At 54.4% G+C, this 27,935-nt stretch overlaps 4 protein-coding genes across 6 annotated transcripts; all 4 read right to left on the reverse strand.

The window, feature by feature from the left end:
• Window positions 1-980: 980 nt before the first annotated feature.
• Window positions 981-8,109, reverse strand: CHRNB1 (cholinergic receptor, nicotinic, beta 1 (muscle)). 2 transcript variants are annotated; one of them, XM_012655715.1, is made up of 10 exons: window positions 7,976-8,109; window positions 7,254-7,298; window positions 6,635-6,744; window positions 6,441-6,549; window positions 5,908-6,055; window positions 5,379-5,588; window positions 3,068-3,291; window positions 2,388-2,560; window positions 1,894-2,041; window positions 981-1,587 (listed from the first exon to the last, which is right to left on the reverse strand). In XM_012655715.1, the coding sequence occupies exons 1-10, from the start codon at window positions 8,030-8,032 to the stop codon at window positions 1,447-1,449; spliced, it is 1,365 nt and encodes a 454-aa protein (XP_012511169.1). In that variant the 5' UTR covers window positions 8,033-8,109; the 3' UTR covers window positions 981-1,446. The 2 variants fall into 2 exon arrangements, with proteins under 2 accessions (XP_012511169.1, XP_012511170.1); XM_012655716.1 differs by lacking the exons at window positions 6,441-6,549; window positions 6,635-6,744; window positions 7,254-7,298; window positions 7,976-8,109 and having other exon boundaries at window positions 1,894-2,056; window positions 5,908-6,281.
• Window positions 8,110-8,457: 348 nt separating this feature from the next.
• Window positions 8,458-14,247, reverse strand: FGF11 (fibroblast growth factor 11). Its single transcript, XM_012655747.1, has 5 exons — window positions 13,471-14,247; window positions 11,673-11,783; window positions 11,376-11,479; window positions 10,611-10,809; window positions 8,458-10,333 (listed from the first exon to the last, which is right to left on the reverse strand). Exons 1-5 carry the CDS (start codon window positions 13,661-13,663, stop codon window positions 10,263-10,265), a joined length of 678 nt encoding a protein of 225 aa, XP_012511201.1. The 5' UTR covers window positions 13,664-14,247; the 3' UTR covers window positions 8,458-10,262.
• Window positions 14,248-15,591: 1,344 nt separating this feature from the next.
• Window positions 15,592-17,783, reverse strand: TMEM102 (transmembrane protein 102). Of its 2 annotated transcripts, XM_012655746.1 has the most exons (3): window positions 17,717-17,783; window positions 17,164-17,396; window positions 15,592-17,064 (listed from the first exon to the last, which is right to left on the reverse strand). In XM_012655746.1, the coding sequence occupies exons 2-3, from the start codon at window positions 17,375-17,377 to the stop codon at window positions 15,746-15,748; spliced, it is 1,533 nt and encodes a 510-aa protein (XP_012511200.1). In that variant the 5' UTR covers window positions 17,378-17,396; window positions 17,717-17,783; the 3' UTR covers window positions 15,592-15,745. The 2 variants fall into 2 exon arrangements, with proteins under 2 accessions (XP_012511200.1, XP_012511199.1); XM_012655745.1 differs by lacking the exon at window positions 17,717-17,783 and having other exon boundaries at window positions 17,164-17,628.
• A 6,790-nt stretch (window positions 17,784-24,573) lies between these two features.
• Window positions 24,574-26,376, reverse strand: LOC105819486 (chromosome unknown open reading frame, human C17orf74). The gene is made up of 3 exons (XM_012655748.1): window positions 26,239-26,376; window positions 26,039-26,096; window positions 24,574-25,907 (listed from the first exon to the last, which is right to left on the reverse strand). The coding sequence occupies exons 1-3, from the start codon at window positions 26,374-26,376 to the stop codon at window positions 24,574-24,576; spliced, it is 1,530 nt and encodes a 509-aa protein (XP_012511202.1).
• Window positions 26,377-27,935: the final 1,559 nt, after the last annotated feature.

Here is a 27,935-nt window from a genome sequence, read left to right on the forward strand (position 1 = left end):
AGACACAGCCTTTCTTTTTCGCACTCCCAGCTTACTCATTGCCTTTGACTCTTTGCCCCTCCTCCCTTCCCCTGTATCTTTTCTAGATACGTATACATGGAGAGATACAGATACATACATGCAGTTATGGGAGGATGGGCAGGTAAAATGGGTGAAGCCGGTCAGGTGGGCAGGGGCTTTGAGGAATTCTGGCACAAGTAACTGCCCACCTGAGTGGGCAGCCACTAATCAGCTCTAGCACGTTGCTGCCAACAGGGGAATCAGGCCTAGTAGTACTATGGTTTTTCAAATTTTTTTCAAGAGAAGCCAGAAATCCAAATTTCTCTGTGAAGTATCCAAATTTTAAAAGTAGCCAAATGGCCAGGCATGGTGGCTCATGCCTGTAATCCTAGCACTTTGGGAGGCCAAGGTGGGAGGATTGCTTGAGGTCAGGAGTTCCAAAACCAGCCTAAGCAAGAGCTGAGACCCTGTTTCTACAAAAAATAGAAAAATTAGCCAGGTATGGTGGTGCGCACCTGCAGGAGGCTGAGGCAGGAGGCTCACTTGAGCCCAGGAGTTTGAGGTTGCAGTGAGCTATGATGATGCCACTGCACTCTAGCCTGGGTGACAGAGTGAGACCTTGTCTCAAAAAAAAAAAAAGTAGCCAAATAATTCAATTTAAAACCATGCAGGCCAACAACATGGGCCAAACAAAACACAGTTGCAACCTCTGATATATACTGTATAGTACTTTTGTTCCCATCTTCTCATGTGATCTTCAGACATTATGGAGCATATACTAGTATTAGTTTCATTTTACAGATATGGAAACTACAGAGCAGTTTAGTGACTTGTTTGAGCACCAGAGTTACAACTTGAATGGAGGTCTTCAAAATGCTTTTTTTCTTTTCTCATTACAAATACATGCTTTTAGAAATAACCTTTTTTTCATCCTAAAGGTAGTTCTCATTGCGAAATATAATTACAGAAATGTAAAAGTAAAAATGACCACTAGTCCCAACATGCAAACAAAAGCACTATTAATTGGTGTATTTTCTTCTAGAAATTTTTTCCCTATTTATTCAACAAATGTTATGCACTTACTATAGGTCAGGACCTGTGCAAGGTGCTGGGAATATACACTGAACAAGACACATTTCCTACCTTCATAGTGCTCACAATCTAGTTCTTGTTCTTTTTTCTATTTCACTGGGGACCTAGATGTTGATACCCAAAGAAGCTTCTTCAGGAACCCAAGGAAAAAATAAGCTGATAGTGCATTTCGGGTGGGTTCAAGGCACCCGTCAGCCCAGCCTTCAGTCCCACTTCAGCTTCCTGCCCAAGAAACAAAATAAGAGGGCTGGATTCCTAGTAAAGGAGTTAAGAGGCAGAGGACAGGGCTTGACGGTACCGCCAAACTCTCAGTTCAACTGCCCCAGGACCAGGTAGGTCTCTGCCCTGGAGACCTCAAGGAAAGGGGTCGGGAGGAGGCAAGTGGTACGTGGCGTCCAGGAAGATGACCAGGGTCCCGACGCTCGTGAAGATGATGAAGGTCCACAAGAAGAGGCGGTCCACTACCATGGCCACAAACTGCCAGTCCTCCTTCAGCTGGAGGGTAGGCAAAGAAAACTTCCACTTCCTGAGCTCCAGGCCTATACCCCCAAGGAAGCCCACCCCTACGGCTCCACGCCCCGCCGGGCTCTCCAACTACAGGTTTGAGGCAAGATCTGGCTGCGCAACAAGAAAAACGTGACTGCCGGTGATGGATGGGAGTAAAGAACCAGTCGGAAAGCAGAGGGCGGGACCACGTGAGGCAAACGTCCAATCAGAAATGAAAATAAGTGCTGGGGCGGAATTTGCGGGTGGAGCCAAGGCCACCGAGGCCGCGCCCTGCTCCACCCTCATTCGACTTACCGCGTCGTGATCCTCCTGTTCCTGCAGCTGTCGAGCGATGTAGCTAATAGAGGAAACGACCTCCCGCAGCTCAGGAGGCAGGCCCACGGCCCGGTGTGGACCATCGATAAATCGCCGCAGGTCCAGGGCAGACAGTTCAGGCTGAAACCTGGAAGAGGCGTGACTGTTTGGCCACGCCCCAGGCGCAAAGACAAACAGCCAGCGCCGGCGATCAAGGTCCCGCTCCAACTGCCTTTTCAACAACCTGCTAGTTTTCAAAACCTAAGAAGGCCCTTCAGGTTCTCCCTGACAGCAGTGACCTCTCCAGCCTTCTGCAACTTCTTCCACCCCTCAAAGCTTTAGTGCCCACCTTCCCGCAAAGTGAGCAGCAAGAGATACTACAACTCCCATGATGCGCAGCAAAGCATCTTCCGGGAGCACGGCCGCCCGCTTCCGCAGTCTAATGAGAGCGTTCTCTCTCTCCCTTCTGTGTGAGTGATGGATGTAGGTCCTACCTGTTGGGTTTGGGGAAGAGAAAATCACTCGGCGGCTTCCGGATGAAATATTCATCTGTTCCCCGGCCCCAGCCACTTCCTGGAGAAGAAGCGTGAGGGGTTTCTGGCATCTGATCTTTCTCAGGTTTGGGCCTCTTCAGACCCAGGTAGAGAGGGAGCTTGTGAATGAAGATCTGCAGAGTAGAAGAGGCGTATTGGAGGGTGCTCTCATGCTTTCAGTCCAGAAGGGAAGCAGCCAACCACCCCCACTCCACATGCCCAATCCCGTGTGGTGCGTGCACGTGGTTCCACAGAGCAACAAGAACAAGGAAATGCAGCTATACAGCCTTAAGAGCTCTCTAGTGGGTTGGGAGGCATCCTAACTGGAAAGAGGTTCCAAGGGCTTCCACCTTGATAGTATCTAATTCTGAGAATGTTTACCTGGGACCCAAGATAGGCAGTATTGATGAAGAGAGTATGGGATCTATGAAATGATAATGGTGGGAGGACAAAATTAATTGTGCAGTGTTTCAATACCCAACAGGCTTTGGCACTTCGACACTCTATCAGGTAGCTATAGTTCTCCCTAAGGCCTTGAAAAGGGAAGTTGGGGTTGGTGGGAGAGAGGAGTGATGTCTGGACAAAAAGCTAGGTACTAGGATTGGGAATTAACACAAACTGGAGGAGGAGATCTCTCTTACCAGACGGACCCAAAAGGGCATTTGGTGGGTGTGGGGTGAGCGGTGGTGCAAGTTGAGAACCACAACACTGAGGATGACGGAGAAGGTGACGAGGACCATGGTAAACATAAGGTACTTGATAATAATGGGGACTGCCAAGGAGGTCTCAGGCACTTTGTCTGCCAGCAGCAGCAGGAACACAGTAAGTGTCAGCAGGGCAAAGATTGAGAGCCCCATCTTCTCTCCTTGAAGGGCAGAGGGGAAAGCAGAAGGATTAGGCTTTGCCAGAAGGAAGTCTCTATGGTATAATCAGTGACCACTCAAAGACAGGCTTTTGGAAGGGCCATCTGCATGCAAATTACTCTCACATTTGTACCTCCAGCCTGGACCTCTCCCCTGAACTCCAGACTCATATCCACCTGCCTGCTCAGCCTCTCCACTTGGATGTCCAGTACACATCTCAAACTTAACACGTCCAAAACCTAATTCTCTTACTCTCTTACCAGCGAAACTGCTCCTCCCCTAGACTTCCCTGTCTCACAAGTGACAACTCCTTCTTTCCTGTGGCTAAGACCAAACTCTTTTGAGTCATTCTCAACTCCTCTCTCTCTCTTCTTTCTCCCCCCACCCACCAAATCCAATCCATAGCAAACCCTATTCGCTCTACCTTCAAATATATCCTGAAACTGATGACTTATCACATCTACCACCACCACCCTGGTCCAAATGACATACTTATCTTACCATAAATCCTGCCCTTTGGTCAAAACAACCTTAATGTTATATCTTAAACACATACTCGCCATAAATCCTGCCCATAGGCAAATTTCTGCCTTTCCCTCAGGGGTCCACTTCACCTGTCGTATACATTTCTTCCCTATGGTATATAAACCCCAGGTTTGAGAGATAACAGTTCTGTGATCCACCATCTTGAGGCTGCCTGAGATATGACTTCTATTCATAAGTCCCTATGAAATGTTTCTTTCAGAGAAACTGAAATTGTCAGCCTCTTTCTTCAGCCTCTCAGCTCTCTTGGCCTTTGGGGGTAGGTTTTCATTTACCTGATCACCAGCGAACACCTCCATTAGAATATAAACTTCATGAGGTCAGAGATTTTTCCCTCTTTTATTCACTGATATATTCCCAGTGCCTAGCACATTATAGATACTCAACAAATGTTGTTGCATAAATGAACAGACATTGGTAGCTTTTTCAGGAACTATACAGCAATTTGAAGGATCTAAAAATGAGATGAAGTATATGAGGATATGCCAGGTGGCTGATTATTCCTGTGGCATACAACAGGCATTACAAACTTCATGGAAGGTATTGAAATAAATACATTTTATGGTCTATTCTACTTCATCCTATAATGTTGAGTTCCAAGATTTGTCCTGCTCTAGGCAGAAGTATGTTCTAGAGCTGTAGCACTCTCCTACTCTAAACAGAGGACTTGGTGCTGTAGAGGAGGAAAGCTCATTTTGAATACCAGAGTTAAGGATATCAGGTCCCTGAATCAGACTGGCACTGACCAGGGTTGCAATAATGACACTGCCTCTCTCTAACTGTGTAATGTCAGGCAAATGACTTAAATTCTTTCAGCCTCTTTATCCTCCTCTGTAAAATGGAAATGACAATTCAGTACTTACCTCACGGGGTTTATGTAAAGATTGGAATTGAGTTAATACATGTAATATGGTAATTGAATTACCTTATAGCAAGTGCTCAAAAATAGAAAAAGCAGCCCAAAATCCAATGCTTACATAGAACTTACTAAGTAGCAGGCATATAGTTCTATTAACCTAGTGAATCCTGAAAATAATACTATGCAATAGAGACAATGATTGATCCCAATTCCAGATCAGGAAACTGAGACTCATAGAAATTAAGGCATTTGTCCAAGGTTACCCTATTAATACATCATACTGCCTCTTAGAGAAATTTTGGCTATTATTGTATTTCCCAGGGAGGTAGAAGGTTGAAGGACTAGTGAGTGTCTGAAAAGTGGGTGGAGGATGCTAAGAATGAGGAAAAGGAAGGGGACAGTTGTCTAAGCCTGGAAGTTTGTTGTTCAGATGAATAGAAATTCCATGGATGAGTGGCTAGGACTCTAAAGGGAAAGAGTTCAGATTTCATTGGATAGAGGGAATCCAGCAGCCAAAGAGAGGCAGAGCCTGAGGTTGAGTCCACTTGGTGGAGAGAAAACTTGGGTGGGATTGTTGAAGCCCAAGCCATGATAGTTTCTGTTGGCAGGAAAACCCTGCCTGGATTAAGGATAAAGAGAAAGAAACTGAACTAATGGTAAAAAATGGCAGGGCCCTTTCCCCCTTACCTGCATCTGGCGGCAGGTAGAAGACAAAGATGGCCAGGAGAGTGATGAGGATGCATGGGGCAATGACGTTGACCAGGTAGAAGAGAGGCTTCCGGCGGATGATGAGGTAGAAGGTGACTTCCTGATGCTGTCCTTCCCTTCCTCCCCTAGGATCCCCTGGAGGCTGGATAAGCCGAGAGGGCTTGTGGATAATCTCCCATTGGCCATTCTCTGGGAGTAGAGTGAGCAGAAGGGGACACAGATGTAGGAGCTGTCCTGGTTAGTGCCAGGTATGGCTTGCTCTGCCACATCCTGGACCTGGGGTGGGGGGCTGATGTGATAAGGGACTAGCTGTGGACACTGGGCTGGGCAGCCCATATCTAATAAACTTGGATAAGTCTCCATTTCCATATTTATAAAATATAGATAGTCATATCCATCTTGCTGACCTCACAGGGTTGTATTGGGCATTGCTGACAGAGTATATTTATCAGCATGTTAGAAACTGGAAATCATAGAGCCCATGGATGTGGGAGTCAAGCCCACTCACCAATGAAGGTCCCTTCATGAATGTGAATTTCCTGCTGCTCTTGCCCATCAGGACCTAGGCCTGTCTGCAGGCTGACCTCAGAGCTGTCATAGCTGTAGGAACTGAACACCATAGTGCAGTTCTGCCAGTCAAAGGGGAAGTAGGTGACCTGGATGGAGGGGGGAGTTACTAGAGCTATCAGAGAACTGGCCAGGGCTGGTAGAGTTTGAGAGATCATTGGGGGAGGTCACAGGATATGGGGCACCAGGGAGATAGGGATCACCAGGGGAGGTCACAGGGAAGTGGGGTCACAGAGGAATTGGAAGGTTATTAAGGGAGGCCATTGGGAAAATGGAGGGGCATCACTGAGGAAGACTGGGAATCAAAGAAAGTGTACAGAGAAGATAACACAACAGAAAATTAGGAGGGCAAATGAGAGATGAGAATCATGGGGGATAATGGAGGAAGAATGGGAGAAGCTGGGGAGTCATGCTGTCTAAGGAGAGGGAGAGTTTCTAAGAGCTCCTTCAGCTTCCCATGCCGAGCCCAAAAACCTGGATGCTGCAGCTGCTGCGATAGATGCCCGGGGGCTGCCAGCGAACGGAGCCGTCGGAGGACACCACGACGTTAATGTACAGAGCAACATCAAAATTTCCGTCATTGCTGCAGGGAAGGGATCCTCTCATCTGGGATCGGGACCCGCCCTCCGGAGGCCCCGCCCCACCTCCCAGGCTTGGGAAGATCTTACTTGTTCAGCAGCACCACGTCAGGTAGCCACACAGACGCTGCCGTGATGCGGAGCAAATCGATGCCGTCGTACTCGGCCGGGTCCCAACTCAGTCTGTAGTCAGTCCACTCCTAGAGAAGCAGAGGCTGAGGCGCTGTCCGGGCTGGAGGCCAGGAGGGGACTTGGGATATCCGGAGGAAGCTCAGGAAGGGAGTGCAAGGGAGGGGAGCCCGCTGCCAAGGGGGCGGGGTTCTGGCAGGCTCCGCCTTCACTCACTGTGATCCACAGCAGCTAATTTCCCTTTGCCCCTCACTGGGCCCCAATTTTTTACTCTGTAAAAATGAGGAGGCTGTACTAGCTAGCCTCTAAAACAGTGGTTTTCAAACTACAGTTCGTGACCTTTTAGTGGATGGGGGATCAAATTAGTGGCCCCAAAACAGTGTTGAAAAAAAATTAGAATGAAAAATGCATGCGGCGCAACTTTTGTAGTGAAGATAGGTATCGTTTTTCAAGCTTCTGTTTCAGTAATAAATGTGTTTTCTGAGGTTGTGATGTAAAAGATAATCTTACTGGGCCAGACATTGGAGGAAATTGTTAAAGGCAGTGAGACACCCTTCTCCATACCGCGGGACCTCCATACCAGGTCTAAGTACACCTTTGTGCTCATCTCTTCATCCTTCTCGTTCTAGATGGGAAAAATTTAGGAGTAGAGGTGAAGTAGGGTGGAGAGAAAAGAGGGAGCTCAGCATACCAATCTCTCCCTAGAAACTCTGCTCCCTTTTTCTGATCCCCACCCTCTTGGGTCCAAGGCCCACCTCCTAGAAGCTGCGTTAGGTTAAGCCCCTCCTCTCTCTCAGAAACACCCATCCAGCTGTCCACACGCCGGGCCTATCTAGCAGCTCCGCCCCCGCCCAGCCCCGCCCAGCCCCCGCCTAGCTCTGCCCGGGCCCCGCCCACAGCCCATAACCCCCTCCAGCCCGGAATCTCCGCCCACTGCTGTTCAGAGACGCTGTTGGGCACCAAGCTCCGCCCCATCCTGCCATAAGCTTATGTGGCCCGGCCTCAAGGTCCACACCGCCACCCACCGCCAGTCCGTCGGCCTTCGGCCCCAGCTCCTCTTCTAGATCCACCCGCAGGCCTGTTTGTCACCCTACCTGACTCTACTCCAGTCCTATCCAGAAGCCACGCCCACAGTTTGTCCGTTGGTCCTATTTCCACCCAATCTTCGCTAAAGGCTTGACCATTTCTCACTTTGGCCCCGCCCAGGACCCGCCCCCAGTCTGTCCATTTGTCCCACCTTGCCTAAAGCCACGCCCCCAGCCTGTGGGCCGGCCTGACCGAACCCCCCGCGTGCGCCCTCACCAGGCTGATGAGTTGGGCCAAGCTGAGACCAATGCTGACCCCGACGCGGTCTCCCATCTCCCGCGCCGGCCGTACGGAGCTATCATAGCCGGAGAAAAGTTTCTCGCGGAGTCGGCCCTCCGCCTCCGAGCCGCGGACACCTAGGGGAAGGGAACACTAACTGAAACCCTGGTGGCTGGCCACGACTGCTGCCCCTGTCACTGTCCCTTCGGAGCCCACACTTACCTGGGACGAGCGGCGTCCCCAGAGCCCCCAGCATCAGGAGCAGCAGTGCCCCTGGGGTCATAGCCTGGCCACGTTGCTCAGTGAGTTCGCTCGGAAAGCTGCCGGGACCGCCAGCGCAGGGGAAGTGACCAGGCGCCCAGGAATGTGCACCTGTTGTTGAGGGGCAGCTGCCAGTCCATCCGCCCCGCCCCCAGACTTGATCCCGCCCTGAGCAACTGCTGAAGCCTGCTACCCACAGATGACAGACAATATTTCAGTTGTATAAATCGTCTTTAATTGAGAAAGCGTGGAGTGAAGACCCAGTCTGCTGGGAGCAGAGCCAGGAGATGGGTGGAGCCTGAGCGGGCTTTGTGTGGGTGAGGGGGCATCTGCTCCTCTTGCAACAAGCCAGAAGTAAAACAGCCCGAGGAAAAGTGCCCTGCTTGTGAGCCCTAGCTACTGCCTTAGGGCTTCCTCAGTCTATCCTGCCCAAGGCTGAGGCTACTGAGTCTCCCTCCTAGTTTACTAGTAGGTTCCCAGTCTTTCCAGGCCTCCCCCCTGGCCCCCCATAGTTTTCAGAAAAATCTAGACAGGTCCTTTTTGGGTACCCAAAACCCAGCTGAGGTGATAAGCTGTAAGGTAAAGCAAGTGCTATTCACTTCGAAGCTCTGGGGGTGTATGAGGTCTGGAGCCCAAGAGGTCCTCACCCTCCTTGACCTGACCTGTAGGGGAAAAGGGTGGGACTTATTGCTGAAATGGGGTCTCCTCGCAGGGAGGGCCAAAGCTGTGTCCCATGTGTCCTTTTCATTCTAGACCCGTTACCCTAAAGACCTCAGCTTTAAAGGGGACCTGGACAGAATTCCTGCTGAGGTAGCTAAATATCCATGTCCCCCCAACTCAGACTCAGGTTCAGTCACCCCGTGCTTTTGGCCCCTTCCCCATCCCGACTTCCCTACTATGAGCCAGGGATCCTTCCTAAATTCTGCCCATGCCCAGACTCTGTTTCTCTGGCAGGACCTCAGCTGGGTTAAAGGAACTAGAAACTGCATGTATAAATAAGATTAGCATTATATATGGAAGAATAAGATTTTTAGAAAATTATCTAGGAAAAACAAGAAATGGTTTTTGATTCATCCAGAACTTAGTTCTTAATGAATCATAGCTGGGCCCTTTCCAGAGCTCATCCTTAATAGGTATCACTTGAGAAGGTGGGCGGGTGGGTCTAGAACATGCTCTAGAGCAATACTATGGCTATATAGGCCCCAGTTCCAACCAGGGAAGAAGGGCTGAGAGTCATGGTCTATGTCCTAGAGCTGGAATTCAGGAGAAAGCATGGCTCCATAAAGGTCTAGAATACCATGCTCTAGAATTGGATATCTCTGGAAGAAGGTTAAACCTGTGGTCATCTGAAAGTGGTCCTAATTCAGGTCACGGCCAACAGCTAGACAAGGCTCCAATCCAGCCTTTCTCTACCTGGAAACCAGGAGTCCATCAGAGTCAAGGATAGAAGACTGATGGATCCAGAACAGAGCCTGGCAGCATGCCTGGGTTCCAGCACAGAGCCCTAGTGCAAAAATGGCCCTGGCTGGGGTGTCTCGTGTTCTAGAACTTGTTCAGACCAAGGTAGAAGGTATAATGGGGAAAGAAGGACACTAATCCTGAGCTCCACTGGACCCATAAATCTGTGGCTGAGTAGCAATAAAAATGGGCAGAGGGCTGTAGGAACTGGCTGAGCCAGGATTGCGGTGTGTTTATGCTCTGGCTCTGTCAGTTTGGCAACCCCCAGCGCCATCTCAGGAAAAGGCTTTGGGGGTGTGTGAGTGTGGAAAGAAAGAAGTGATCAGCCAGGACCATTTTCAGACATCCCACTCTCTGATCCCTTTCCTGGCCCAAGGATCTAAGGGTCTCAGCAGCCCTGGAAGTGACAGCCAGCCCCTAGGCCCCCTCAGGGTAGAGCACCTGGTGGGACCCAGCTGCTCAGGGCATGTGTTGGCAGCAGGAGTGAGAGCAGGACTGGGAGACAGGCTGTGGTGGTGGCTGGCTCAGTGGGAGTGCAAGGAGCCTCCAGTCCAGGGACTACATTTCAGGGGGCAGGGGGACTGGAAGGGGAGGTCTCAGGGACACTGTGGAGAGAAGGCTCCCGGTACATGGCCACTGTGAAGGGGAGAGAGAGAGGAGCAGGGAAGGAGAGTTAGGCACAGAAAGGCCCAGGCAGAACCAGTGCTCTGAAAGGGCTCCTTTCCCCTATACTCACCCTCTAGTAACCCCAACCCAATGGAAGAGTGCTCCCCAAACCCCCAAAGGCCAAAGCCTTCCTGGCTTGGCCTGTAATAACAGGGTCCTTTTAACACTTGTAGCCTGAGCTATGTGTCCCTAAATGTCAAGGTCAATACCCACCCACATGGCCCACATTTCTTGAGTCTATACCCACCCTCCAGGAGCTTGGGCACAAAGTGCGCGGCTGCCTTGGTCTTCTTGACTCGGTTTCCCTTCATGACCCGGCCCTCCTTGTCCAAGCCTAGGTACCAGGCCCGGCCAGAACGGCGCTGGCGGTAGAGAGCAGAGGCATACAGGACATAGTAATTCTCAAAGACGCATTCCTTAAAGCGACACTCAGCTGTGAAATGTGGCTAAAGAGACAAAGACCCAGAAAGGCACATACAGATAGAAAGACAAAAAGACACATCACTGGGCAGAAGAGAGCTCTTAGAAAGAACAAGCCAGGATATAATCCAGACATTTTTGGAGGGAGGGAGAGGGCAACTTCTGAGTCTCTGTAGGAACTGGGAGCAAAGGGAGGACAAGGAAGAGCCTGGTGGGCCCCTGAGGATTATAAACTAGACTTTGGAGGTCTTGGAATAAGATTCCTTCTCTCCACTTTACTCCCAACCTCTCACCACCCCCTATCCTGAATGAGAAGTGAGTGATAACGAAGTTTGGAGGAGGTGGGATGAGAAGTAGGAGCCATAAAAGGCAAAAAGAGCTGGACATTCAAAGAGCCTGGGGGTATGTGGGGGGCTGTGTGAGGAGTAGGGATTGGAGAAACCCTGGAGAAAGTGCTCTGGATTGGGCAGTGGTGACAGGCCATCAGCAAAGGCTGGAGGGAGAGAGAGGGAGTCCTGGGCTGCAAAAAAATGTGTGTAGTTGAAGAAGGGGAGTCCCCAGTACCCCAGGACACTCAGCCTCATCGTCTCACCGAGCTGTAGAGCAGCCCCTCGGCATTCATGGCCATGTAGTGACCCAGCTTGGCACTCTGGATGGTGACGACACGGAGCCCCACAGGGATCAGGTTGAAGTGGGCTGGAGGTAGAGAGAGGGGACATCAGTTACCCAGGCCTGTAACTCTCATCTGTGCTTCCCCCCATCCCAGTTCCACTTCTTCCCTTGGGGGTCAGGGAGACAGAGTGACAACAGAACCTGAAGAGGGAACAGGATTGTCACCTGCTACCCCCAGTCTCCCCCTGCCCACCCCGCAGCTGGCTTTCCCTCTCACTGAAGGAGCTGGTGTCCTCCGGGGTGCCCTGGATGCTCCCGTCGGGATTCGCCTGGAGGTAGAAACCCTGGCGGCAGAACAATTTGGTGACGATGCCTTTGAGCTGAGGCTCTAGAGAGAGAAATTCATCTTTGAAAATAACATCTCTGTTCCCAGAAACATTCCTACACTAGGTGGGATCAGAGGAAAGAAAGGAGAATGAGTGGAAGGAAGAGGGTCCCAGGTCCCTGCTCTCTTCCCCTCCAGCAAGCTCTCTCCCACCTCTCTTTGACCCCTGGGGAAGCTGGGATGTGGGTCCCTTTAGTTTCCGCCAACCACCAGCTTTCAGTTTAATTTATTGAAATTTATTTAAGTGGCTTAATTCCTACCCTACAGCTCAACCAGAAGGGGGAGGGGAGAGGGAGGAGGAAGGGGAGAGAGACATCAAAATGCAGGGGACAGAGGGAGACACGGCTACTGAAGGAGCAGTGTTTGCAAGTGTGTGTGTGTGTGTGTGTGTGTGTGTGTGTGTGTGTGTGTGTGTGTGGTGGTTGCAAGTGGACCACAGGGTAGGGGCTCTCCCTCATGAGTGGGGGTGGGACAGGGCCTGACGCTGACTCAGCACCTGCTGCTACTGCGGCTGCCGCTGGGTTGGCGCGGGCCTTGCCTTGGCCCAGCGCCGGCCTGTCTGACACTGACCCATCTGTCTGTCTGTCTGTCAGTCTGCTGGCTCGCGGGGGCCCAGTCCTCCCTGAGGCTCAGCCTCTCCCCTTCAGCCAGGTAACCCGTCTGGGGTGGGGGGACCTTCGGTACCTTATGAAGGAAATGGGGGGTGGGGGCTGAGGAGGTGGAGAAGCAGGCTGAGTCACGTGGGGTCCCTGTCCCACTCAGAGGGTGGGCTGCGGACCGTACCACTACGGACGGGGGAAGGAGGGCGCGAGGGGGCTACCCCTAAGGGAGCTGGAAGAGGGCGGGAGCGGGGCCACAGGGACTCCCTGACTGTAGCAACTGAACAGGGACCACACGCTAATCCTCACAACTCTCCTCCCCCATCGCTTGCTCTCTGCCGACTTCCCTGTCCCCCCTTGTAAGTGGTACGACCCCCAAGTCTCCGCGCCCATCTCCAGCGGTGAACTGTGTCTGAGTTCCTACCGGCGTAGGGTCCCCAGAGCCTGTGGGGCCCAATTTCGGAGTCGCGCGGGGGTAATGGGAGTGGGTGCCCAGTTCCCTTCTTGAAGCGCAGGTCACGGGAGGAGGGCGCACAGAGGGCTGGCTGGCGAGGTAGCTGCAAGGACACCCGAGGGAGAGCTGGGGAGATTGGCTCCCAGCCAGGAGAGCTCGACCGGGAGGAACCGAGCCAAGGCGTGGAGAAGCGGGAGAACCGGCGGGGGAGGGCGAGGGGGGACGGGGCAGGGCGGATGGAGCCGCAGAAACCCTCGGGGTGACCCAGGCGTCCGGAACCCCCAATCTGGTGCCCTCCGCTCCAGATTGAAAGAATCGCGAGAGCCGGCACGTAGGCGAGGACGGTGGGGGTAGGGACTCCTGTGGGGGGGGGGGCCGGGCAGGAACTGTGAGGCTTCGGGGCGCCAGACTTAGCCCCTCAAGCCTTCCGCTTGCCCTCGAAAGCAAGGAGACTCCGGGTTCTGGACAAAAGAGAAGGGAAATTGAGGCATAGTCTGGCAGGGACTTTGTCGTCCTGGCCCACCCCTTCTACTTTAGGGGAGTCCCCTCCGCCAGGCCCTATTCTTCAGAATCCCTAGCCTCAACCTCCCTGGCAGAGAGACCTCTGGCTCGGAGACCCTGCCCCAGCCGCACTCACCCGGGCCGCGGTCCGGCCGCGCGGGCCGCCCCCCGCACAGTCGCACCTTGGACAGCAGGATGAGGAGCTGCTTCTGGCAAAGGGACTTGGTGCCGCGGGGACACACGCGCCGCTGCGCCGACACTGGCCGGCTGCCCCCGGGCTCGCGGACCTCCCGCTTCTGCCGGATCAGGCTACTGGCCAGCGCCGCCATGGCGCCCCGGGAGGAGACACCCCCAAACCGGCAGGCGCCCGGAGCGCGCTGGGCTCCCCCAGAGGAGCCCGCTCACCGGGGCATGCTCTTGACGCTCAGGCCCCGACTCACTGCCCCACCCACAGGACCTGAGGATAAGCCCCAGACTCCCCCCACCCTATGCCCCTAGCAGCCAGTTCCCACCTTTGGGACCAGTGCTAGCTCGACCTGACCCTGCAGCCTATGCACTCCTCAGTTGACCCCACCCTTGATTTTGCCCCCTACTGAAAACTCCCCCTTCCCTCCTTTCCAGTGTCTCTGTCCCCACTTCCCCTATTCCAAAACCAAGACCCCCCACATTTCCAAGATATGGTTCCAATATCTCCAGGCACCTTCCCACTCTATTTTGAGGGGCACACTCCTGCCAAATCCACTCTTGTAATCTAAAGGAGTGGGACCTTATATTTGGGGATATTAGCTTACCCCACCCCTACTGGGGCATTGCCAATGTCAGTGAGGAACCAAGCTTGGTATTTTTTCCTTTGCTACCCACCAAATGGAGATCCCCCACTTATTTTCACTGAACCCCCCATAATATGTCTCAGAATATCTAGGTTATCCAGGTTCAGTGAGAAGGATTCCCAGACCCTCTGGCTGGACAATACCCTTTTCACCAAGTCACCCCTATTCCCAGCAGCACAGGGCTCTGGCTGCCCAGACCCTTTCTGCACCTGGTCATCCTCCACGCCTTTTGAAGTCACCTCCAAATCCGCCCTTCCTAGTGAATACACCAAGTGGTTGTCTGGAGGGCCCTCTGTCACCTCGAAATAAGGAGCAGCCTTTTTTTTTTTTTCCTGGCAGCCCCTTAAATTTCCTTGGGGACAGCTGGTGCTGTAGAGATCCCACGCCCTCCAATCTAACCAGCCCCCCAAGAAGAGTGCACCCACGTTGTCACCAGTCCCCAAATGTGAACAGGCCCCCCTACAAGTCAGAGAACATCAGAGTTTCCTGCGACAGGGCTTCCTCATTCTCCCCGGGACTGCCTACAGCACCCCCTCTTCCTTTCCCCGACGCCCCTCAACCTGTCCTGTCCTGTTGATCCGGCGACGGGTGGCGCTGGCTCCGGCTCCGGGCTCTCCCTCCCTGTCCCCCGCAAGCGGAGCTTCCCCCCACAACCGGCTAGGCGTCCCGGACCCTCGGGAAGGAGTGAGAGTGACTCTGCAGAGCGCCCCGGTCCGGCGAAGTCAGAGCACTGGGCCTGGCGGCTGGACCAGGCAGAGCAGCGGCGGCAGCGGCAGCAGCAGCGGCAGTGGGAAGCTGAGGCGGCGGCGGCGACAGCAGTTCCCCCTCCTCCGAGAGCCGGCCCGGGGGCGGGGCAGGGGGCGGAGACGCTCGGAAAGAGGAGGGTGAAGCTGGGCATGAGGAACCCCGGGGTTCCTCGGAAGCTGAGAGTGGGGATTGTGTCTTAGAGGCAGGTGGATCCGACGCAAGGCCGCACGTCTCGGGGTTCGGAGAAGAAGGGTTCAGAGTCGCCTCCTGAACGGAACCCTGCATGCAGAGAAGAGGTTGGGCTTAAGGTAGATGGAATGGCGGACGCCTGGAGAATAGAGAGAGGGATCCTACTGCCCGGGATGGAAGTGAGGACAGAACTGAATAAGGAAAGTGGGGGGGGGGGGAACTGGAGAGATGGAGGAGGGGCGGTGGTGAGATCCAGCCTGGGGTGAAATACGGCCTTCTAAATACCTCTGCTTTTGTGTAAGCTAAATTGATCAGTCCCTAGTCTTCATGTCTTTCCTTTTCGCGTTTTGGTAGCAAATATATTCCTTCCGTTTCTATTGACTCCTAATAGAAAAGACCAAAAGAACTGGGGAGAGATGGTTGCTGGAAGCTGCCCCGGGTGGGGAGGAGTGCTGGCCACAAATTTGGAGCGTGGAGAGGCCAGAATGAGACAACCTGTGCCAGGGGCAGAGTGGGGTAATGGGAAGGAACCGAGGAGGTGCTAGAAAGGGGACTTTGGGCCCAGGGCACACAGTCTGTCAAGCAGTCCCCTCCACATCCCACTCGCCAACGCAAGCACTTTGCACTCTGGTAGGAGCAGCGTCTTTAATGGGCCCCGCCCCCCACGCCCGCTAAGCCGCCCCCCTTGCGCGCAACCTTGGCCTCCTCTACAGCGGTACGCAGGGCCTGAGCAGGGTCCCCGCGGAGCCGGGCCAACGCCCCAAGCAGGGTAGCAGAGCCGTCCCCCGCACAGAGCTTTCGGCCACTCAGAAAATAGTGAGGCAGCGTCCCGGCCTCGAGCACACGGCCCAGCTCGTCCAGCAGCCCGAGGCAGCAGGCTCCCGCATTTTCTGGCCGCGCCAGGTAGAGAGCTGGCAGCCGCTCGCACGCCCAGTACAGCAACGTCCGCAGGAGGTAGGGCGCCGAGGCCCGGGTTCCAGCCACCAGTGGGCGCAATAGCGCCTGGGCCGCCGCGTGCGCCTGCAATAGCGGCGCGGGTATGCGCGCCTTGAGCGCCAGCTCCTGGCGGGCGAAGCAGAGCTGCCAGCCTGAGGCGCCTACCCGCTCCGTGCCGCCGCCCGGCACCAGGTAGAAGGAAGCCGACTCCGAGGCCAGCGGACCGGCCCACGAGTGGCTACGAGCCCCCTCGGGCCAGCCAGCCACCGACACCACCGGGATCAGGTCGAAGAGCAGGACCCGGCGCGGGGGCCCTGGTGTAGCCAGGAGGACGGTGGTGAAACCCGCGTGGCGAGCTGCGTGTACCAGGCGCGGGGCGCCCGGGACAGGGATCAAGGACTCGGCGACTGCGGCCAGTGTAGCGAAGAACCAGGAAGCCACCTGGGCGGGGCACAATGTGGGCCACGCCTCCCAAGCCTCGGACGGCTTTGGGACTGGGCTTTCGACGGCAGTCTCAGTGGTGTCACTACTCAGTTTTTTCACAGGGTCCGGAGACCCAAGGTCGGTGACGTCATGCCGAGGCGACTCGGACACTGAAACGTCACTAGGTGATTTTTCCAAAGACACTAGAGGCTCATGCTCAGTGACGTAGCCGTGCGGCTGGTCCACCGAGCTTTGCCAGTCCTTGGTACTTTCTTCGCTCTCGGTTCGGTGAATCAAATCACGTCCTCCTGGGACTGGAGGTCCTAGGGAATCCTGCCACGTTTCTCGGACGGAGGTTCCACACACCAGCTCTGGGAGGCGGAGCCATGCGTAACAAGATTCCAGGTCCAGTTGCAGCTCCCGCCCAGTGCTGTCCAGCGAAAACACGGGCACTAGGAGTGTGAAGCCAGCGTCGTAGTGAGGTCCCCGGGCGTAGGGACCCAGGGGTGCATGCCCCAGATCCAGGGAGCCCTCGCGAATCCCACCACGAAGAAGCAAGAGCTCTGCCTGGGGAGGAAAACGGGGGTCCCGGCGGTGAACTAGACCTAAAGGAAGAGAAGAGATCGTGAGGGCGTCGCCCAAAGGGGCGTGGGCGTGGTGAGGCTGAGAGCTGTGAGTTCCCAAAGGCAAGAAGGGTTACTTACCAAGCAAAGAGAAGACAAAGTCCTTGGCCCGCAGAAGGTCTGCTCCCGGCTTGGGCCCGTCATTCCAGCTCTCCTGCACACCCAGCTCCTGGATGAGCTGGGTCAGTTCCTGCAGCTGAGCCCCAGAGCAAAAGTCGATGTCCGTGAGCGGCCGGGCTGGGGCCGGGGGTGGTGGGCCCCACCAGGGGGCACTTCCCCAGACCGCGGAAGCCATGCCGCTCTATTGCTTTGGGCTAGGGAAACACGGAAAGGAGGTAGCCTAGATGGGCCTTTCCTTTGCAGCCAAAAAGTCGCCCCTGGTCCTCCCTCTTCCCGAGGCCGAGCGAATGCCCTAGACACAATCCACTAGTAGGTCCGCAGATGATGGGTTCTATATTTAGTCTTCAAAATGAACAAATAAATACCTCCTCTATTCTTGCCCTTTTCTAATATACAGGTCGCCGCCTCCGTGAACCGGCTCACCTGACTCAGCAGGTGAAAAGTAGCTGTTGGGCCCCTTCTACGAAATACAGTAGCCAGTCTCTGCCGCCTCCCCTAGTCTATCTCCCCTTACCTCTTTTTCGGAAGAGGCTTATCGGTCTGCGGCTTCCCCTTTAGGGGTAGCTTCAAGGGTGGGGAACAGAAAGGATAGAACAATTCAGCAGGTAACTTCTTCCTGATGCCCACATAGCCACGCCCCTAAAATTTGGACCTGGCCCCTTTCCGGAGGCTATAGGGACGGTTCCGGCAGGGTCCCGCCCCCAGTCAGAGTTCAGTCACTCCTTTCGCCCTGCTGAGCTCTCGCGTTGTCCTGGGAATTGTAGTTTGTTTCCCGCGCTACTAGGGCGTTGGAGCCACGCCCCCGCATTCTTCCCCGTTCCGCTGAAGTAGTGCCTGATGGAAGTTGTAGTTTCTCTGGAGATACACTATTCTGTGTCTTTTCAAGCCCAGCTCAACCCCACACAAACATTCCTTGGGGTTGGAGTCGAGGAGGGACATACCCTAGGACCTGGGGAGAGATGGGGCCCCTGCATCCCATGTTATGAATACAGGAGCCCTGGTCACTTAGATCTAGCAGATTTCCTCCGTGTAATTATAACTTCCCCATTTTGCGGACGAGGAGATTGCATCCTTGAAAGTTTGCACATGTCCACGGTCAGAGCTAAGCCAGGAAAGTGCTGGAAAGGGGTTCCCTGGCTGGGTGGAGAAGTATCTTCTTGGAATCAATGGTGGTAGTGTTAGGCAGGACCAGACAGGTGGCCACCCAGATATGAACATCTGACTAATGCAAGAGATGTACATATTAGGGATGCCCACCTCAGGTCACTCCAACCTGAATTGTGGCAGGGAAAATACTTTGGAGTCTCAAAGTTTATGTGTGTACACAGAAGAGTTATCAGGGCTGAAAGTCAAGTCCAGAAGAAATTACCAGTTGGGCTGGGGGCAGGGCAATGAGAAATTATCGAGGGCAGGAAATTGCTTTCAGTAACCTATGCTATCAGAGACCAGAACACAGCTGTGACTCCCGATGGGCCCAGAAGCCAGGATAATGGGATAGAAAGGTAGGAAACCAGGGGCCGGCTCACAGATCATACCAGTCCATCACTGGGAACTTATGTTCCTTCTGCCTGTGTTCTGTCTCCAGAGTGGGGTAGGCCTAGTCTGTGGGCAAGTGAATTAAACAAGGACACCTAGAAAAATTAGAGACCTATAAAGGAAGGGAATCCTGAAATCCAGAGCTCAATTTGGGAAGCCCAGACCTCAGGGGTTCCTAGTCACTGACACAGAGCTCTTCTCCTCAGTAACCAGGGTTGGGGGTCCCTGGAAGAACTGAGAGCACGGAAACATAGCCCAGAATTGGGGAAGTACGTTTCCGTACATGTATATCTGGCTGTGACCCAAGAGGCCAGATCAGGAGAACTCAGTCTGGGGTAAGCAGGCATCAGGCATCCCTACATCTCACCTCCTCTCCAGAGGGTGGCTTCTGAGCCGCTCTTAAAAAGAACTAAGCTCTCGGGACTCTGTGGGAGCTTTGAAGATGTTTAGAGTGGGTGACAAGGGAAAGTTCCTCTAAATTCTCAAGCATTGCTCTCTAATAGAATTTTTGCAGTGATGGAAATGTCCTGAACTGTTGCAGTCCAGTACAATAACCACTAGCCACATGTGAGTATTGAGCACTTGAAATGTAAATAATAAGATGAAGAAACAGAATTTTACATTCTATTTAATTGTAATTTACATTTTTTTTTTTTTTTGAGACAGAGTCTCACTCTCTTGCCTGGGGCGAGTGCCATGGCGTCAGCCTAGCTCACAGCAACCTCAAACTCCTGGGCTCAAGCAATCCTGTCTCAGCCTCCCGAGTAGCTGGGACCACAGGCACGCGCCACCATGCCCGGCTAATTTTTTCTACATATATTTTTAGCTGTCCAATTAATTTCTTTCCATTTTTTGGTAGAGACGGGGTCTCGCTCTTGCTCAGGCTGGTCTCGAACTCCTGAGCTCAGAACGATCCTCCCGCCTCAGCCTCCCAGAGTGCTAGGATTACAGGCGTGAGCCACCGCACCCGGCCCTGTAATTTACATTTTAATAGGCACATGTGGCTAGGGCCTACTGTGTTGGACAATGCAGCTCTAGGACCTTGAGGGTAATGGGCTTAGCTATTGCAGCTATGGAGGAGGAGGAGGGACATGATAGTTCTAGTCCTAACCAGGTTCTGTGGGTGGCTGGCATCAGGGATGGAGTAGGGTGGATGTCCTCAAACAACCACAGAACACTTCTCTTGCCTCTTTATTCCTGATGCACATTTGTCCCCTCTTTGTCCAAGGTCCTCATCACATTCTGATATCCCCACTCCTTGATGGTTTCCCCTGAGTTGCAGGGTGCCTCTTGGCGAAGGTGCCTGGGAGACAGAGCTTCACACTTGTCCCTGCCCACTGTCAACTGTCTCTGGCGGGCATCAAAGACCACATGCCCTCCCCGGGTGCCTGGTCCAGGGTAGTGGTACTTCCCATTGATTTTGGGAGGCATAGATACCTGACGATAGTTCTGGAAGCCTGAAGAAATTGTATCCACAGGGCGGTACACCCAGTCTTGGCTGCCTGTCCGCCGAGAGGATGACTGCAGCTCTATTAGTACAGGTACTTCTGAGAAGGTCTGCAGGTCACTGGAGATCACCTGGGCCTTGTAAGGGCAGGAGTTCTGATTGAGTGGTGCAGAAGTGCAGGGTATGTGCTGCTCTTTATCCTCCTTCTGAGCGGCCTTCTTGGATGCAAACTTTGTCTGGGACAGTGTTGACTTTGAGGTCTGAAGTGGGCATAAGACTTGGACAGATTTGGTAGCTAGAGCAAGGTTTGGGCCCTTGTGGAGGCCAGATTCCTGGGTAAGGCCTGAAATCTTGGGGAGGCCAGAGTCTTGAACAACAGCTGGGTCCTTATGAGGGCCAGGATCTTGATTAATTCCTGGGCACTTGTGGAGGTTAGGGTCTTGGCTATGTTCAGTTCTTCTGTAAACTCCAGCATCTTGGGTAGGGCTCAGCCTCCTTTTGCCTTCAGTGACATGGGTAAGGCCTGGACTGTTGGGGAGTTTGGAATCTTGAGTAAGACCTGGGACCCTGCAGACACCACAACCCTGGCTATGGCCTGGATTGTTACAGTCTCCTGAGTCTTGGATAAGGCCTGAGCACTTTGGGAGGTCAGAGGTTTGGACAAGTCCTGGGCTTTTGTTGACTTCAGAGTCTTGGGCAAGGTATGAGCTATTCTGTGGCCCAGAGTCTTGGGTAAGGCCTAGGGTCTTATAGATTCCTGGATCTTGGACACTGCCTGTACTCTTGTAACCTCCGGAATTTTGAGAAGGGCCTGGGTCCTTCTGATGGTCAGTTGCCTGGCAGAGATCTTGACTTTTGTCGACTACAGTCTCTTGGTTTTGTTCAAGATTCCTGCGGACTCCAGAATCTTGCATAAAGCCTAAACTCTTCTGGGAAGTTTTGGTAAATGGTATGTTCTTGTGGAGGCCAGAGGGTTTGGTAAGACATGGCCTCCTAAAGACACCAGCATCTTGAGTAGGACCTGGGCTCTTTTGGGGGCCAGAATCTTGTGTGATGCCTGGATTCTTGTGAAGGCCAGAGTCTTCAGAATGTCTTGGATTCTTGCAGAGATAAGGATCTTGGGTAAGGCCTGGGAACTTGTGTAGGCCTGGATCTTGAGCAAGACCTGAGTTCTTGTGGAAGCCTGGATCTTGGGTAAGGCCTGGATTGTCGTGGAGGCCTGGATCTTGGGTAAGGCCTGGGTTCCTGGGAACTCTAGAGTCTTTTGAAGGGCATGGGGTCCTTTGAAGGCCAGGGTCTGGGGTAAGGCCTAGACTCTGAAGTTCAGAGCATTGGGATTGGATCTGGATTTGGGAAATAGTGGAGAACTGGGGAGGCATGAGAAGTTGGGAAGGAGGGATACACTGAGGAGACTTGGAGGTTGGGAGGAAGGTGGGGGTTTGTGTTAAGGTGGAGGGCTTCTGACGGTTGATAGGTTGAGGAAGGACAAAGGATCTAGGGGGAACAAGTGGCAAGGAAAGAGTGCATGGTGGAGGAAGGGTACACAGTGAGCTCTGGGCAGTGGTTGGAGAATGAAAGCAAGGTTTAGAAGATGAAGTATCCTGAGAGTAGACCAGGACCTTGGGGTAGACTGGAGACTGGGAGTCTGTATTCTTCCTCTTAGAACTGCAAGGATGGAAACTGCAGTAAGGGAAGGTCTTGGGCTGGGAGAACTTGTCTTTGGCGTCCTCTGAGATCTGCCATTCCATATTTCCCAGGTCCAGGTAGCCCAGTATGGATCCTGCATGAGGCTTGGCACTGTCCCCACTGTGTTGCTTTGATGTTTGCTCAGATATACCAGAGCTCACCAGGCTCTGACCCTCTTGGAGCCTGGAGAGAGCACCGAAGTCCTTTCTGGAATACCCAGAGTTCTGGGGGGTGCATATATGGAAGAAGTTCTGCTTTGCCCTGCGGGCATCATAGACCACATGGCCAGTGGAGAGGCCATGGCTAAAGGCAGACAGGGTAGAGGGAATAGGATTTAGGATAGGGGTAGGGGTGGTGGCAGGGACATGAGCCTGTGTTGGAGTGGTAGTCATGGCCATGGCCTGTGCTGGGGCAGGGGTTGGGACAGAGGCTCGGGCAGGGTCTGGTGTAGGAGCTTGGGCAGGAGTAGTGACTGGGGCTAAGGTTGGGGGAGGGGCTGGGGCAGAGGTTGGGGCAGGAGCTGGGGTGTGGGTATGGGTATGGATTACATGTGAGTGGTCTGGGACATATGCAGAGACATGGGCTGCTGTGTGCTCAGGGGCCTGGGCCTGGGAGTGGGTGAAGGCATGTGCAGGGGTGTGGACTGGGGAGAGGGCTGGGGCAATGGCTGAGGTATAGCCAGGGCTGTGGGCCTGGGATTGGGTGTGCCCAAGGGTGTATGTCTGAGAGTGGGTCTGGGCCTGGGCTGGGGTGCGGGCTTGGGTGTGGTCTAGGTTCTGGGCTGGGGTGTGGGCTGAGGAGTGGTCTGGGGTAGGGGGTGGGGCAGGGGCTGTGGTGTGGGCTTGGGTGTGGGCTGATGCATGCTCAAGGTCCTGGGCCTGGGAGTGGGTGCACTGAGGGGTGTGGGCTGGGGAGTAGGTCTGGGTGTGGATGGGAGTGTGCTCAGAGGTGTGGGCTAGGGAGTGGGTCTGAGCCTGAGCTGGGGCCTGGGCTGGGGCATAGTCTGGGGTCTTAGTCTTGCTCTCTTGGGGCAAGTGGAGTGGAACCATGTCCAACTTGCTCATCTTTGGGAACTGGGAAGATGTCTCTGGTCTGGAGAGCAAGGAGGTTTGGCCCTTTAAGGCTGTGACCTGAGGGGCCTCCCCAGCTCCCATCATTCCCTCCTTCCACAGTCCCCATGGAGCTTCCGTGGGAGCCCCGGCATGTCTGCATTGAGGTGGCATACAGCAGCACCTAGAAACCTTCTCATCATTTGTGTCTGGTATCCAGGAGTCAAGGTGGTTAGTGTGCCCGAGCAGGAAGCTTGGGCGACGATGGAAGCGAGAAGAGACTCTTGAGCACAGGTTCTTGGGATCCGTGGAGCAGCGCATACACATGGGATGGCTGCCTATACCACTGGGTTGCTTGTCTGCAGGGAGAGGTAAGATGGGTCAGGGCCTGGGTTCCTTAGGGACTGAGAACTGGGACAGGGATGGAAGAAAAGGGACAGGCCCACATCCCTGGGAGCCCATGCCAGGGCCCACTCACCTTTGGGGAAAAAATGATGGAAAAGAGTCCTCAAGGTGCTCTTCAGATGCCTCCAGAGCTGAGGGGAGCAGGAGAGGAGAGAGCCCAGAGGTATGGTGAGCCCTGGAGTCCAGCCCTTGTCTGGTCATATCCCAGCAGCCCTCCCCTCTCAGCCTCTTTGAGACCCCAGAGCTCCCCCAACCCTGCTGCCCAGACCCCGCCCTGACCAGAGTCACCACATTGATCCCCACGTTGAGCAAGATGAAGCTGCCCAGAATCAGAAGAATTGAGTCTCCCAAGTCCTGGCACTTCCTGGGGTTGGTGCCAGAGCATACTTGGGCTCCGTGGTGGGCTTGCTCACCCATGGCCTGGGGTCCCAGGACTACCTGGGCCCCCTGGCCCCCACATACTCACTAGGAGCCAGACTTCTGTGGTGGGGGAGGGGAGAAGGACTGAGTCATAATGAGGAAGGTGGTTGGGGTCACAATGAGGGAAGTCAAGGAAGAGGAGGGCCTGGGGTGGAGTTCCCTGGCAACCAGCTTTGAGTAACCTGAACATGGACAGTCAAGCAGGGCCTGGGAGCCAGCGCACCTGCCCTCTCTCTCAGTCACTGCCTTGCTGCCCACTGACTGACTGACTCACCACTCACTCCATCATTCCTGCAGTTTCCACTGACAATCCTGAGCCTTTTACCCTTGACCACACCTGAGACTGGGAAGACCTCAGCCTCAGAGCCCTAGGGAAGGCCTGGCTGGAATCCAGAGCCTTGGCCTTCTTCTGCCCTACCCTGGGCCACAAGCCTAGATCTGCCTGGACATGGAACCCCCAGGTCTGGATTTCTGACCTTAGTGTTTTGAGTGGGGCTGAACATCTCAGCCCCCTTTGGGAGCAGGCAGAGCAGAGAGCCAGGGTGGGTGGCCAGAGATTTGGAGGGGTTCAGAACCTGCCCTTGCAAGATCTACTTAGTGCATGGTACGGGACCAGGAGGGGCCTGCTGGCAGGAGCATGGCCACTAAGCCAAGGGAAGGCTCACACCAAGAAGGGGATGCTGGTTTCTCATTTCAGGAAGTCAAGGGCAGGGATACAGGCTGGCAAAAGGAGTGGCACTTCCAAAGCACAGACCACTACAGCATTTCCTGGACTGTTGCTCTTTATTCCTTTCTCCGTGTCCCGCCCCACCACCCATGTTCGCCCTGTCAGTTGAGTTTCCCGGCCCGGTTTCTGTGCAGGGAGGGCCTTGAGGCTGAGGTGGAAGGCAGTGGCAGTGAGTTGGCCCGTATTCTGCCCTCCTGCACCTGCCGCTTTAGCTCCAGGCTGTCGTACACCTGGTAGTTAATATTGCCCCCTGGATTCCGGCTGAGTGGGACAAAGGTGGACGGGGGTGGGGCGGAATCAGCAGCCTGGACTTCAGGCAGGGGCTGGGAGGAGTGGGGGAGCAGGGCGGCTGGGGCCCGTTGGTGTGAGTTCTCCCCCAACACGGTGATGGAGGCAGAGGTGGTCAGGGGATGCCGAGCAGGTGGAGCCTCAGACCAGTCGGCCACCTGGCGCCGGACCTCGTGGGCATCCCGGGAGCTATAGCCCAAGTGTCCCATGGATGGGTGGGGGCTGCGGTTGGGCTGGCTGTGAGCATGACCAGGCAGGCTCCGCCGGCGGGATTGGGGGGAATAGTGGTCCCGGTAGCCCTGGGCCTCAGGCCGGGAGTTCCGGGACACCAAGGCAGGTGGGGGCTCAGAGCTCTCTACTCCACGCCGCCGCTGATCCCAGGAGTCATACAGTATTAGGCCCGATGCAGGGTAAGGGCTGTGCCCCCCAGGGACCCAGGAAGGGTTAGGGGGCAGCCGGCGGAGAGGTGGTGGAGATGAGGCCCGCTGCTCAGCTTCCACACTGCCCCAAATTCGGCATTGTGAGGGGGGCCCATAGGACTGCAGCCTCAGCTTAGACTTGGCCTCCACACGCTTGGGCATGCAGCGCAGCTTAGGTGACAGGTAGGGAGAGGGTGGGGGCAGGCTGGCCAGGATTCCACCCCGGCGGCCCCATAGCCTCATGTTGGAGTGCAGGCCCATTCGTGGACAGAGCCCACCCCAGCCCCCACGTGGGTACTTGGGGTATGGAAAGGCCAGATCATCCTCCTCCAGGTAGGAGTCTGGGTCCTCTGGATCAAAGAAGGACTTTCGCCTTAGCTGTGACGTCTTGCGGCTGTGATGGTTAGGGAAAATTGAGCGGCCGTGCTGGTTACGGAAGAATGAGCCGCCATGGGAGAGTCGTCTGTGGTTCTGTGGCCTCTGCTGGTGGCTGCAGCGGCGCTGGCGCTGGTGGCGGCTGCGGCTGCTGCGGCGGTGGCTGCGGCTGCGACTGCGACTGCGACTGCTGAGGCGGCTGCGGCAGTTACCGAGACCATGGCAGGAGGGAGAGGAGTAGCATGTGGGTCGGGTCATCTTCACCTGTACAGGGTCCAGGATGCAGTGGATCTGGACATCCTGGACCTTGGCTGGGAGGCCTTTGGAGGAACTTTCACTAGGCTGAACTTCAACTGGGGAAGGCAAGAGTACATGAGGTCAGGGCAATCGTCAGAAGAGGTCAGGGTTGGGAACACTGGGCCTGGGTTTCTAAGGCTGTGGGGTCGGGGTGGGGGTCCCTTTCCTCTCCAGCTGCCATACTTACTCTTCTGATTTGTGCAATCGATCATCTTGTCCAAGATGTTCTGCAGCCCATGCCACATCTAGGGGCAGGTGGAATGGGAGTGAAGACCAGGCTCTGCACCCCAACAGCACTGCACATGCAGGTGGAGGTGCAGGCTGCAGCTGGCTCCCACCCTTAGCCCTCTTCACCACACCTCGGGGTGGTCCACACCCATCACTGACCACAGTTGCCACGTTGATGCCAATGTTGACAAGAATGATGAGGCCCAGCAGCAGGAATAAGATGTCCTCGGCATCCTGGGGGCTTTCTTGGTATTGATTGCAGCACCCCGCGGTGTTATGCCATAGCTGGTTTTCCATGGTGGGGGGCTCCTAGGGCCACCTGGGCTGTGCCCCCCCAACCCTCCCGGCCCCGACCCACACTGCACTCATGCCAGTACCTGGCGATACCTACTGGCTGGTGAGGGAGCCAGGTCATAATGGGGCAGGTTAGGAAGCATCACAATGCAGAGGTGGAAGCTCCTCTATCCACCCTGCTGGCCTTTTACATGGCTGTCTGTGCCCTTGGCTCCTGCTTGATGGAGCTCAGTCCTCAGGTACCCCAGACAGTCTGTTCCTCTGTCTCCATGAGGCTTGCTTAGCCCCACACCTGATTCCCGATCTGAAAATATGGTAGCTGCAGTCATGAGACAGTCTTCACAGGGATTGAGTCATACATAAAGGATTTCCCCCATTTCATTGTTCTTCGGAGACACTATGGCAACTTATGCAGCCTGTTGGTGTGCCCCACCTCATGCCTACTCTGGGGCCAGCAGTTAGGATGACGTGGATGGATGGGTGACAGCTAGAGTCCCCTCAGGTGTTACCCTGCTGTAACAATCCCTCCCTATCCTGCCCATTTCCCTGTCATAATTCCTCTAGCACCCGTCCCTGCCCAACTCTTCCTGTAGCCCTAGGTGTTGGTGGTCCCTGAGCCCACTGGCCCCTTCCCTTCAGAGCCAGACTGACTTCTTTGATGAAGCTGCCCCTGCAGCAACCAAGCCCACCCATGGTTTCTCTCCTGCCTGACCAACTGCCTTGACTCTTGACCCACTCCCACTCCAAGTTGAAAAAATGTTAGCTTAAGAAAAACCTTAAGAAAACCACATGAAATTAACAAAGCACAAAATATATGCAATTGTTGCTATGACAAAAGAAGTCTTCAATGTAAACCAGGTTCATCACTGGGGTCTGTGGAAGTGGTGGCCTGGGGACAGCAAGCCATCTGTTTACACAGTGAACTACTCAGCAGAAATAGAGGGAAGGCCAGTGAGCATTTCCCATCATGCCTCCAAACACATAGTAGATGCTCAATATATACCCACTGAATATAATTGAATGAGCAATAACATTAGTTGAGTGTAAATGAATGGAGAAGTAGGGCAATTTGCAAAAGCTCTGTCTGCTTCCAGGTATCTGTGTAGTTCAGAAGGTGAGGTCCAGCTCACTCACACTCACTTCAGTCTGGACTCACTCCTGTGGCTCTTTCTTCCCAAGGTGTGTGTGTGTGTGTGTGTGTGTGTGTGTGTACGTGCGTGTGTGTGTGTACGTGCGTGTGTGTGTGTGTGTGTACGTGCATGTGATCCCAGTGGTCTAGGAGTAGGGCAGGGCCTGACTTTCTGTGGGCAAGTTACTTGGCCTCCCTGAACCTCCATCTCTTCATCTGTGACGTGGTGGACTAATCAGAGGGTATCACAGAGGGCTGTGATATGATGGTGAGGCAGACCTTGAGAGTGTCCCCAGTATTTCATCTTCTGCTCCAAGCCTGCTCAAGGGTACAGGAGCTTCAGGTTCTGACTAGGGAATTGTGAGGGCCTAGATACCCTCGCTCTCAGCCATCCCTCCCAAAAGAAACCAAGGCTTAAGTGGGAACCACACCT

Source organism: Propithecus coquereli, unplaced genomic scaffold (assembly GCF_000956105.1).
Source record: "Propithecus coquereli isolate 6110/MARCELLA unplaced genomic scaffold, Pcoq_1.0 Scaffold482, whole genome shotgun sequence".
NCBI lineage: Eukaryota > Metazoa > Chordata > Mammalia > Primates > Indriidae > Propithecus > Propithecus coquereli.

Coding starts and splice junctions, on each gene's coding strand:
- CHRNB1 (XM_012655715.1), bottom strand. CDS start 8,032: ATGGGAGACCGCGTCGGGGTCAGCATTGGTCTCAGCTTGGCCCAACTC. Junction 2,561..3,067: donor TGCCCTTTTGGGTCCGTCTG/GTAAGAGAGATC, acceptor TCTACTCTGCAG/ATCTTCATTCACAAGCTCCC. Junction 1,588..1,893: donor AACAGGAGGATCACGACGCG/GTAAGTCGAATG, acceptor CCTACCCTCCAG/CTGAAGGAGGACTGGCAGTT.
- FGF11 (XM_012655747.1), bottom strand. CDS start 13,663: ATGGCGGCGCTGGCCAGTAGCCTGATCCGGCAGAAGCGGGAGGTCCGC. Junction 11,480..11,672: donor GGAGGACACCAGCTCCTTCA/GTGAGAGGGAAA, acceptor CTCTACCTCCAG/CCCACTTCAACCTGATCCCT. Junction 10,334..10,610: donor TGTGCCCAAGCTCCTGGAGG/GTGGGTATAGAC, acceptor TCCCCTTCACAG/TGGCCATGTACCGGGAGCCT.
- TMEM102 (XM_012655746.1), bottom strand. CDS start 17,377: ATGGCTTCCGCGGTCTGGGGAAGTGCCCCCTGGTGGGGCCCACCACCC. Junction 17,065..17,163: donor CTTTGTCTTCTCTTTGCTTG/GTAAGTAACCCT, acceptor CTCTTCCTTTAG/GTCTAGTTCACCGCCGGGAC.
- LOC105819486 (XM_012655748.1), bottom strand. CDS start 26,376: ATGGAAAACCAGCTATGGCATAACACCGCGGGGTGCTGCAATCAATAC. Junction 26,097..26,238: donor GCATCAACGTGGCAACTGTG/GTCAGTGATGGG, acceptor ACCTGCCCCTAG/ATGTGGCATGGGCTGCAGAA. Junction 25,908..26,038: donor CGATTGCACAAATCAGAAGA/GTAAGTATGGCA, acceptor TGCCTTCCCCAG/TTGAAGTTCAGCCTAGTGAA.